The sequence below is a fragment of the Coffea arabica genome, chromosome 3e (assembly GCF_036785885.1).
Source record: "Coffea arabica cultivar ET-39 chromosome 3e, Coffea Arabica ET-39 HiFi, whole genome shotgun sequence".
NCBI lineage: Eukaryota > Viridiplantae > Streptophyta > Magnoliopsida > Gentianales > Rubiaceae > Coffea > Coffea arabica.
Window position 1 is genome coordinate 34,663,054 of NC_092315.1, and position 10,354 is coordinate 34,673,407.

The 10,354-nt window shown below is 35.6% G+C and overlaps 1 protein-coding gene across 1 annotated transcript; it reads right to left on the reverse strand.

The window, feature by feature from the left end:
• Positions 1-1,830: 1,830 nt before the first annotated feature.
• Positions 1,831-9,715, reverse strand: LOC113736732 (mitogen-activated protein kinase homolog NTF3-like). Its single transcript, XM_027263814.2, has 4 exons — positions 9,558-9,715; positions 3,909-4,335; positions 2,188-2,871; positions 1,831-2,055 (listed from the first exon to the last, which is right to left on the reverse strand). The coding sequence occupies exons 2-4, from the start codon at positions 4,329-4,331 to the stop codon at positions 2,044-2,046; spliced, it is 1,119 nt and encodes a 372-aa protein (XP_027119615.1). The 5' UTR covers positions 4,332-4,335; positions 9,558-9,715; the 3' UTR covers positions 1,831-2,043.
• Between the last annotated feature and the right edge of the window lie 639 nt (positions 9,716-10,354).

Genomic DNA, 10,354 nt, shown 5'->3' on the forward strand with positions numbered 1-10,354 from the left:
TTCTCCGAAATGAAGGCACCCCTAACCTATCTAATCTGACCCCCCCACGAGCCAATGCCGGAAGAGCGTGGAAATTGTCATAGACCTTAATATGCTGTTCAGGATGAGAGACGCCTATTTTGGACAAAACATCCGCCACGGTGTTAGCCTCCCTGTAACAATGCGAGATTTGAGCCGAATCATCCACTAGCTGCCAAATTTGTCTGGCCTCTCGACGGATCCGCCATGGACACTGGAACCGCCGCTTCAGAATCCCAACTACGACCAACGAATCCGATTGGAGATTTAGATTACCATAGCCCCTGTGGATACACCATTTATTTATTCTTTTTTTACTTGTTTTGATTATACTAATCATACATGGCCGGTTATACCGCCTGAACTAACATACTAACTTGTTTTTATATTTTATTTACATTCTGTTTATACATGACTGGTTCAACCATCTATACTAACTAGTGGCAGTCCGACTACGACCCACTTTCTAACTCTTATGCTTTCCTCCTCTTTATTATTATTTATTTTTCTGGTTTAAAGGGCTAACCCCTCGTCCTGTCTGGTATCAGAGCTTTCCTCCTCTTTATTATTATTTATTTTCCTGACTCTTTATATATATATATATATATAAACTAGTATTTCTCTAGAGTCGACATCAGTATTTCTCTAAACAGTAAACACAGGAGTCGATGTAAATCAATAACACTTTGCACCTTCGATTATGCTTCTATTGATTTTTGACATGTCTCCAAACTTACAATGACTAGCCGCAACAGGTAGGATATATCTCTCTTTCTGCAAAATCCATTTGCCAAATACTTTGACCATGGAAATTGCTTCAAATGCATTGAACATTTTTGTCGTTTCTATTGAACTTATAAGCACTCAACTTCTACTAATATTTTATAGCTTTCGTTTCTTTTCACTGAATTGGGGAACCACAAGATTTCAGTCTTTAGAAACAATTCTGAAATTTTGCATACTCAATTGGAACTCCTCTTTTTTAGAATATATAAGAGTTACCATGAAGTTTTTCGAAAAACGTGTAAGGGAGGTTAAAAGGCCCAACAATTGAGGGATTTTAAATTCTTGAGAATTTTACAATCACATATAGAAAACAATTCTGAAATTTTAGAATCCAAAGAATTATAAACCTGTCACACACAACCCAAACAAAAAGAAAGCAATGCTAATTTTACCATCAAACTTTGTTTCCAATGCAATTCTTATTAGTTTTATTGAATTTCAACATATTCTAATCGTTTTGATACCATTTCGTACAAGCTTTCCTATATCGTCAAGGTAAGGTTTTTTTTTTTTTTTTTTTGCACTAACGAAATTGAATGCATGTCCCATGTACCAAAAGATTTTAGATGGCTGGGTGAGCGTGTAAACAATAGGGGACGCTTATATGCCTAGCCTCTAAAAAGGAGAGAAGGATAAGAGCTTTTTCTTTTTCCCCTCATAAAACGGATAAGAGCTTTAAGGTTGGGAGTTAAGCAAGTAGGTTTTCAAATTAGAAGATATTTAAGTGTTGGAAAGTTTTTGCAACTCAGTGAAGTTCCCCATTTTCCTAATTGTCAACACATGCAAATCATTTTGCATTAACTTTTTCAGCCTAGTGAATTTTTCCTGTCTTCAAACCAGTATATCCCTACTGACACGAGAGATTCCGCCCATTCCAGAATAGTATACTGCAGTCTTCATGAGCATCATATCTACAGGCAACAAGATCAAAAAGTGCCACAAACTACATGACAAGAACGCGTATGCATTACCTTTTAATGTGTTCGATAGGTCAGCTCTTCAAGGCATATAAGCAAAGCCACATGCTTCTCAAGGAAGTTAATTTCATTTCAAAATACATTACAAACCAACTTGTAGCAGTTGGATTAACTTTTATCCATAATAAGTTTACAGCCAGAACATTTAATGGCATAGCACCAAGGCCTATCACAACAAACATCTATATACAACATTGATGCGCTTTTTCAGAAGTCCAAGGTCAAAAATCACCTCATCAGATCTGTTTAAGCACACCAAGCATCACAGCTCAAACTGCAGATGCAATTTGTTATGATTATTTTGTAAACAAAGACAAAGAAATGAAAGAAAGTGGCTCTAAAATTACAAACAAAGCCAATTCCAAAACTAGTTCGCTAGAAAGGAAGATCAAATTCAATTACCAACCTCCAGATCAGCTAAAGCGGCTTCAGGGTGGTAATGAAGTATTTCTGTCCACATCATTTCCCTTATCATCTCCTCCCCTAAATCTTCATCTATGTCGAGATTGATTGGGACCTGAGCTGGAGGATCACAACTTGGGTCGTACAGGGGAGCCATGTAGGGGTGTTGAAGAGCTTCTGTTACACTAATCCTTTTTGTTGGATCAAATACAAGCATCTTCTGCAGCAGATCGATGGCCAAAGGATTAGCATGAGGATAAAGGCGAGAAAAAGGTGTCCCTGGAGAATATGGAAGTGTACGGATGTATTTCCTAGCCTTTGGGTTATCAATAAACTCAATGTCATCTTCCTTCTGGCTCCCAAGGATGTTAATGATCAACCTAAGTTGATCGAGGCACTCTGTGCCCGGAAAAATAGGTTTCCTCCCAAGAAGCTCAGCAAAGATGCAACCAACAGACCAGACATCAATTGAGGTCCCATAGTTGTCACAGCAGAGAAGGAGCTCTGGCGCTCGGTACCACCGAGTAACCACATACTCTGTCATGAACTGGCCCTTATCATTGTTTGTACGTGCAAGACCAAAATCACAAATTTTGAGATCACAGTTTGCATTCACAAGTAAGTTTCCAGGCTTCAGGTCACGATGAAGAATGTTCGCAGAGTGGAGATACTTCAGGCCTCGCAGCAACTGTATCCATTACAATTCCAATAAATGGGCCTTAGACAATAGCTAATATTAACATAATCAGTAACACCTTAACCAATATTTGTCATCGCATTCCAAGAACAAGAACATCAATATTAGGTTCAAATGTATTCTACTGGAACATGAAAGATAATCTAATGTCCAAACATGCAGGGATCGCTCTCATACACTCTGTTAATATGTGCATTCAACGTTTGGCATTATGCAAGAATATGTTTGACCTTAAGTATGAAATGCAATTTCTAACGCTAATTAGCAATAGCATCATTTTTCCCTGGACCTGACAGCTAGAGTAAGTGTACTACACCCTTAAGAATCTTTGTAAAGGCCTTGCCTTGTGCTGAAACATGAGGGGACTCATGAGCATAGCTTGCAGTTCGGTATTTTGGAAGTCGTTCACTTAACGTTAGGCTAGCAACAAGCGGAAAGCATCAACCAGAAGTTACTGAGATCAGGTAGAAGTTTGAGTCTGAAGAAGAAATCCACAATTAAGTTTCCAAAGTACTAACAGCAAGCGTTTATCTAATGTTTGGAGCTGTTACACAATCCCCAAATAATCATTCTTGTAAGAATTAAGACCGTTTATTGTTTTGCCAAACTTGCAGCAGATAATGAAGTCCACAGAGGGTATCATCAAATTAAAGAATAAAGGACATTCTGCAGCACTTTAAGCATTTCAGGACCTTGTTTGATGGAAAGAAAAACATTTCTGGTATATAGGGGTCAAGTGATCCAGAACAAAAATAAGAATAAGGCTAAAAGTTTGTCACCACAATGAAATTTAGGTACGGAAAAAATGGAATTCCAATCCAAGCAAGCAATGCCAAATAGGCAAGGTTTAAATATATAATGCACAATCCAAATATAACTTTCCAAAAAAAACTTCAAATGTTCTCAAGATTCACAAACAATTCAGACAATGATAAGCTTTAAAGCATAATAAAGATTAGACTGGATAATCTATAGAAGTTCATCATTCAAATACACAGCTGAGACCACATAGATAACCAACAATTTACCTGGAAGAGGAAATATTGGCAATGGTCATTTGTAAGAGTTTGAGAGGACTTGATAATCTGATGCAAATCAGTATCCATGAGTTCATATACCAAGTAGACATCCTTAAAACTTCTTCTATGGATAGGCATCATCACATCTTTCAAGACAATCACATTTTCATGTCTAAGATGGCGTAGAAGCTTCAGTTCACGCAAGGTTCTCAGTGCATCAATACGATTTTCAAAGACATTGTGAATTTTCTTGATTGCAACCTTCTCACTAGTTTCCTTATTAATAGAAGAACATACAATGCCATACGCACCTCGACCAATAGGCTTTATAGGTACATATTTCATATCAATCTCAAACAGAGATTGCCACATGGAAAAGTAATGCTTCCCCAGGGATCTAACCCCATTTGGAGGCTCAACTGGAGTTGCCATATTTCTAAAACCAGCAAAACCAAATCAGAATAATTAAAATCTAGAAAAAAACAGCAACACATATCCTTAAAACAATTTTTCCAAAAAAAAAAAAAAAAATTCAAATCATGTCATAAGAAATGGAAAGTGGTCTGATGCCTATAGAACTGACACATTTTAAACAATTTGATTTTTTGTGAAGCACAACTTTTTATAATCCAATGCAGATTTCAATTAATATTTCATCAAGCAAAACTAGATATATCACAAGCACTCCAATAGTCTGTTATCTCAAAGTAATATCTGTACTTGTGAGGAAGTATTGCATGTGCTTTCCAGCCAAAATGAACAGCTGGAGAAGCTTCCCAAACCTTAAAGAGTACCATTTTCCCAGCTTCATCAGTTTAACCATTGCCTATAATCTATGGCACTGGAGTTCTATCATAATATTTTTCAGTATAGTGAACTTTTGCAGTAAAACTTGCCAACAATCAATTTGGCTGGATGCTTCCAGCAAATTGCCTGATGTGTTTAGTATTGACATCTTGGTGCAGCTTTTCCAAGTTTTCAGATTCTTTTGAGTTTCCAGCAAATTGCCTCATGTTTAGTGATTCGTACACCACACAATATAAGATAGCAAAATATTATTTTCTACACAGGACCTACAACTAAAGTAGATGAACTCAACCTATTCTATTATTAACAAGAAGCAAAACTATGATTTAGCATAACCAACCTCTTCTACTCTGAAACTTGCTCCAACACTACTGCTGCTGCCTATACAAATGTATAATATTCTGAGGAGAAAGGGTGTAAGACAGCATAAAGACACATTTAAGGAAGTACGATTAATCAGGTACAAAATGCATCTATTAAAACTTATTCAGGGGTACTTTTTAAATTCTAAAGAGCTGATATTTTCACATGATTTGGAGATGGGTGGTTACTTGGCAGGTCAAGTATGGTCCTAGCCTCACAGCAAAACTGCTAATGGTAGTTTATAACATGGTTCTAGGAGTTACTGTTGTCCTTTCAGTATTAGGTTCCCTAAGTTCTCTGCAAGTTTACAGTGAATGTCTTTCTTCATTCAGGGACAAGTACAGCATTAATCATATGGAGCTTTCGGAGCTTACCACAGTATCATGTGATATAAATCAAGTTCACATATGACGTATTGTGCTGTAACTGGTCTTTTTTCTAATTTTATTTACTATTAAGGACCTCTTAATTATTTACAAGCAAACTTCTAAGGATATTTCGATGCCAACAGCCCTTAATTCTAAACCCATAAAATTAAGCAGTCAAAATGTCTTACCAAACACTTTTCATGTGTACTATTTATAGCAGAGCCACCAAAACCATTCTTTTTAACTTGTGAAAATTCATCTGCATCTTAGGCAGTCATTTATTAGCAAACAGAAACTATTGTACATATATGTCCTGACTAATCAAACTTTTTCACCAAGAGTATGCATTAACGTCTTGGGTTTGGCTGATGACATCTCTGAGCAACCAGATACCATCTCTTATGTGTCCAAGCTAATAAAAATCGTTTATCCAACCCTCCATCTCCCTCTTCCCAAGCAACAACACAGTTCTATGCATCTACCCACAGAATTTCCAGCATCCTGTCTAACTTCTCCGCTCAGCCTCTATAAAACCTTTAGAGTTGTTATTGCCTTATTATTTTTCCACTGCCAAAAAAATAAAGTTCTGTAACTCTGAAAAGGAGCATTTACTGGCCATTAGATACAAATTTTTAAACTTATGCTGAAAAAATAAGTCCTTGTTTATGTATAAATTCTAGCTTTCTCTGTCACCTGTTCAGGAGAGCTTGAAGGATATTGACTGCTTATAGATAAAGCATAGGTTTCTCCATCCTTGTTTACTTCTAATTATTCTTCTTCGAGAAAGTTTTAAAATTCCTTATGGCACAATTTTCTTAGTATGGTCTAGCTTGGCAACTTCCATAGCGTCTGCAATTTGTTTCACAATACATTATTGGGTATGCCTTGTGTTGGATTTTACTTTGTGCATCAGTTATTGAGCAATCTCTGAGCTTCAATTTCCATTAATTTCCCTGTCACTGTTTAAATAAGGCAGCTTTCCTTTATCCAATTAGGGTAAGAGCTGGAAAGGATCTTTCAGTTGGCATCTGAAATTCTTTGCGATACTTTCTGCCGAATGGCAGCAAACTCAAACTTTCCTTCTTAGAGTGATTAAAGAATGTCTCACTTTATGTGTTAACACAAAGACCAGCAAAACACAGCCATTAATTTTATTTCCACCTAAAACGGATTCAGGATGACTTCCAGCAAGCAATTTGTACCTATTCTGATCAAAACTCATGACAGAATGGCTCAAATAAACTAAAGAACCGTGCCTGCAGTACTGACCGACACCTGACATAACTGCATTTAGCTCAAATCTTCTTACATAGCAAAGCACAGTGGATAGATGCAGCAATATGCAACTCCCATTTGCCAAAATATAAAGATAGTCTCCAAAATACTTTTGCATACCCTCTATACCAAGATCTAAACTTTATTAGGTATATTCAGGTTCCCTAACATCTTTCATGCATTATTTTTTCTAAAGCTATTCCCTATCTCCAGGACGCTGTCCACAACCAATTCATCAGTCTGCACTATCAGATTGTATGCACTTCTTACTTAGAAGTTTCCAGTCTTACTAAATGCAACACCAACTTAAACCTAAGACAGCCCATGGGAATCCTCTTAATCCAATCTGCTTCCTAAGTCCAGAAGTCTCATTTATCAGTTGTGAATTCTGAGTTCTAAAGTTTCGGTCACACTCACATTGATATCAGCTAAGAACAAGTAGCAGAAGTCACTTTAAAGAGCATGTATTTTTTAACCAGACATGTCAATTTGGCTCAGGTTGTCTTTTATTCTATCAGACTAAAAATTCATTTATCATTTCAAGGTTTTTGGAGCACATTGTTCCTCTTATATTCTGAAAGCCATCATCTTTTACATATATTTAACTTTTTGACAATCTTGTCAGTTATGTTCATATTATTTCATCTTAAACAGAAATAAACAAGCTCTAAAAGGAATTACTTGAATGATGCCCCAACAAATAGAGTTGATTAACATGCTTTTGTAAATGTAATAGTAAATTTTACACGTCAATGGGGCATTCTCATTCGTCTTAACTTGTCTTGCTCATCAAACACCTATTTTTAAGCTAAATTCAATCAAACTCTTTCCACAAATTTCTTTAGTGCAATCCTTAATGTTGCTAATATATGACTGACCCTGCAACTCTCAAAGCTTCGCTGCAGTTTGACTTGTTGATATTAAAGTGACTCAGTTAGATCGTATCTCTTATCAAGAATACAAAGCCTTCCCATCTTAAGAACAAACTTAACTGCCTGAAACTGTACTCTAAGCACCTTTTCAGTTCAATGAGATTCCAATTCAATTTTCAACAGATATTAGTTCTCCAAAGGTATAAATGAGGAGCGGAATATTATGTTGATTACACACTAATATGATTAAAATTAATTCAAATGGTCTGTTAGGGAACTCTGCATTCAATGTTTACCTTAAACCTGATTTAACAACAATCTCTAACATAATGATCCAAACAAATGGAAACCTCAATTATGCATCACGTTCAATCTCTATCATGAACTGCTTAAAAACATAGTATGACAACAATAATTTGCCTTTATGAAGGTATTATGACCTAAAAGGCAGAGTTTTCACTCTGTTCATTTATTGTTGCTTTTATGAACAAGCAACTACTCTGATTGATCTCTGATGGTGAAATGTAAAAGTGATTCATCTTAAATGAAGGAAATAGCACGCACAGAACTAAACTAGATAAGGAAGAACTTTTGGTGTTGCAGTTACACCTAAATAATTGAGAGACCTAATTTTAGAGAACATGAATGGACTGGACAGGATTTCCACATTGATAGAAATGCAATTACAGGTTTGATTAGATTAAAATTTTCCCAAATGAAATTCTAACTATGTTACATCCTTTATCTAACTGATGTCCATTAAACAAATCATACTTTCCTCCACGACACCTTTGCTCAATGCAAATTAAAGTGATGCTACTGCATTTTATACTCCATTTAATGCCAACCCAAGCCTGAGGGAAAAAAAAAAAAAGACTCCCCACCTACCCACACAACTAAATATTATATGCTGTCGGCAAAGAGATACCTAACTCTACAAGCACCTTCCTGAGCTATTGAATCTTTAAAGAAACGGCAAAGAGAAAAAAAAAGCCTAACATTAAAAAGCCTAAAACCAGATTTTGACTAATTTCACAGTTCAGAAGCTATATTGATAATCTTTAAACCTTGACTAAATTGCAATCACTGGTCTAATTTGATTAAAGTTTTCCAGAGTGAAAATCTTTAACTACGGTATGTAATTCCTTTATCTGATTGAAGCCTGCTAACAAGCCATATGATCCTTCATGATACCTTTGCTCAATGCAAATTAAAGTGATACTACTGCATTATTTACTCCATTTACGCTGTCGGTGCTGTCGGTGAAGAGATATCTAACTCTACAAGCACTCTCTTGAGCTATCAGAACTTTAAAGAAACACAAAAGATAAAAAATGTCCAACATTAAAAATGCGTAAAACCAGATCTTGACTAAATTCACAGTTCCCAAGCTTTATTGGAAATCGTTAAACATTGACTAAATTGTATAACCTCCAATTACGCCACAAAACTCCAAGTTATCTCAAACTAATAAAGTAGTTACAACTAAGTCTGGATGTAATGATATCATATCACGAACATATAATTTAAAAAAGCCAAAGAATGTTCTCTATGGGACTATAGACCTTCTTATCCCAAGGCAAACACTACATATGTAATTCCATACAGGATCTCACCTAGAAAGCTGATTATACTTCTGACTTGCTAAAACCTCCTAATCAAGACCATAACTTTCCATCAAGAAGAGGAAAAAAAAATTCTGCAACTAACTGAAATAACAATTACTAACTATGCATATGAGCCCTGCTTGAATAAATTATCAAATCCCTTGAACAATTTCACCCAAATAATCAAATTCCCAATACAATTCGAAAGCAAATGCATCAATTCTTCAAACAGGTAGAAGGAAGTGTGAAGAACTGATGGAATTTAAGAAACAGAGACTGTAAAAACTACAAAACAAAACAAAACCATGTACTGAAACAGCTTTTTCTAAATCTTATTCTCAAAAGTAATAACAAGTCAAAGTTTACCTGATTTCAAGTGAGGTAATTAGGTGAAGCTCTCTCTTTGAGCCACCATTTCTTTGTAGATTTTGACGGTTTCAGATCATATTCACTATAGCAGTGGACTGTGCATCAGAAGAGTTGGGAGCAACATTATATTCGTTGAATATACGTATTTTATATTCATATACGCATTTTTTATTCACTACAATGCGTATAATTCACTGCTGGGTCAAAACTGTAATTGTAACCAACATTTACATGTATTGTGTTGGGAGTTGGGGCCAATTACGGGACCAGGGACAGGAATGGCTACAGGAGCAATCGTTCCTGAAGGTAGGTTACGTGCATTTTGCACACGACATAAATTTGTCTGTACATGGTGTAACTTACTTTCAACAATATATAATTCTAGAATAAAATTTTGTGAATCCCACACATGTTGTTAAAAACGAGACACAAGATAAGATCTGAATCGTACAAATTTTTTTTGGTCAAATATTGGCCGTGAACTGTCAGGAAGCAACCGTTCCTGCCCCTCTTCACCAATTACGTGTTACTTGGTCCATCGCTTAGTTTTGTAAGACTTTTAATATTTTTAAGGGATAAGTTCAAAAACCTCCTCGGAGATTTTTAACTATTTCACTTAGTTTCCTTGAAGTTTTAAAAATTATACTTACTTCCTTTAATTTGACACTTGGGTAACCAAACCTTAAAATAGGGTCAAAAATTTAATGAATACCCTAAAATGCCCTTATCTTACAAAGTTTAATTTATTCTTCTAAACAATTGTAAAGTAATTTGGCATAATTATAAAAGAAAAT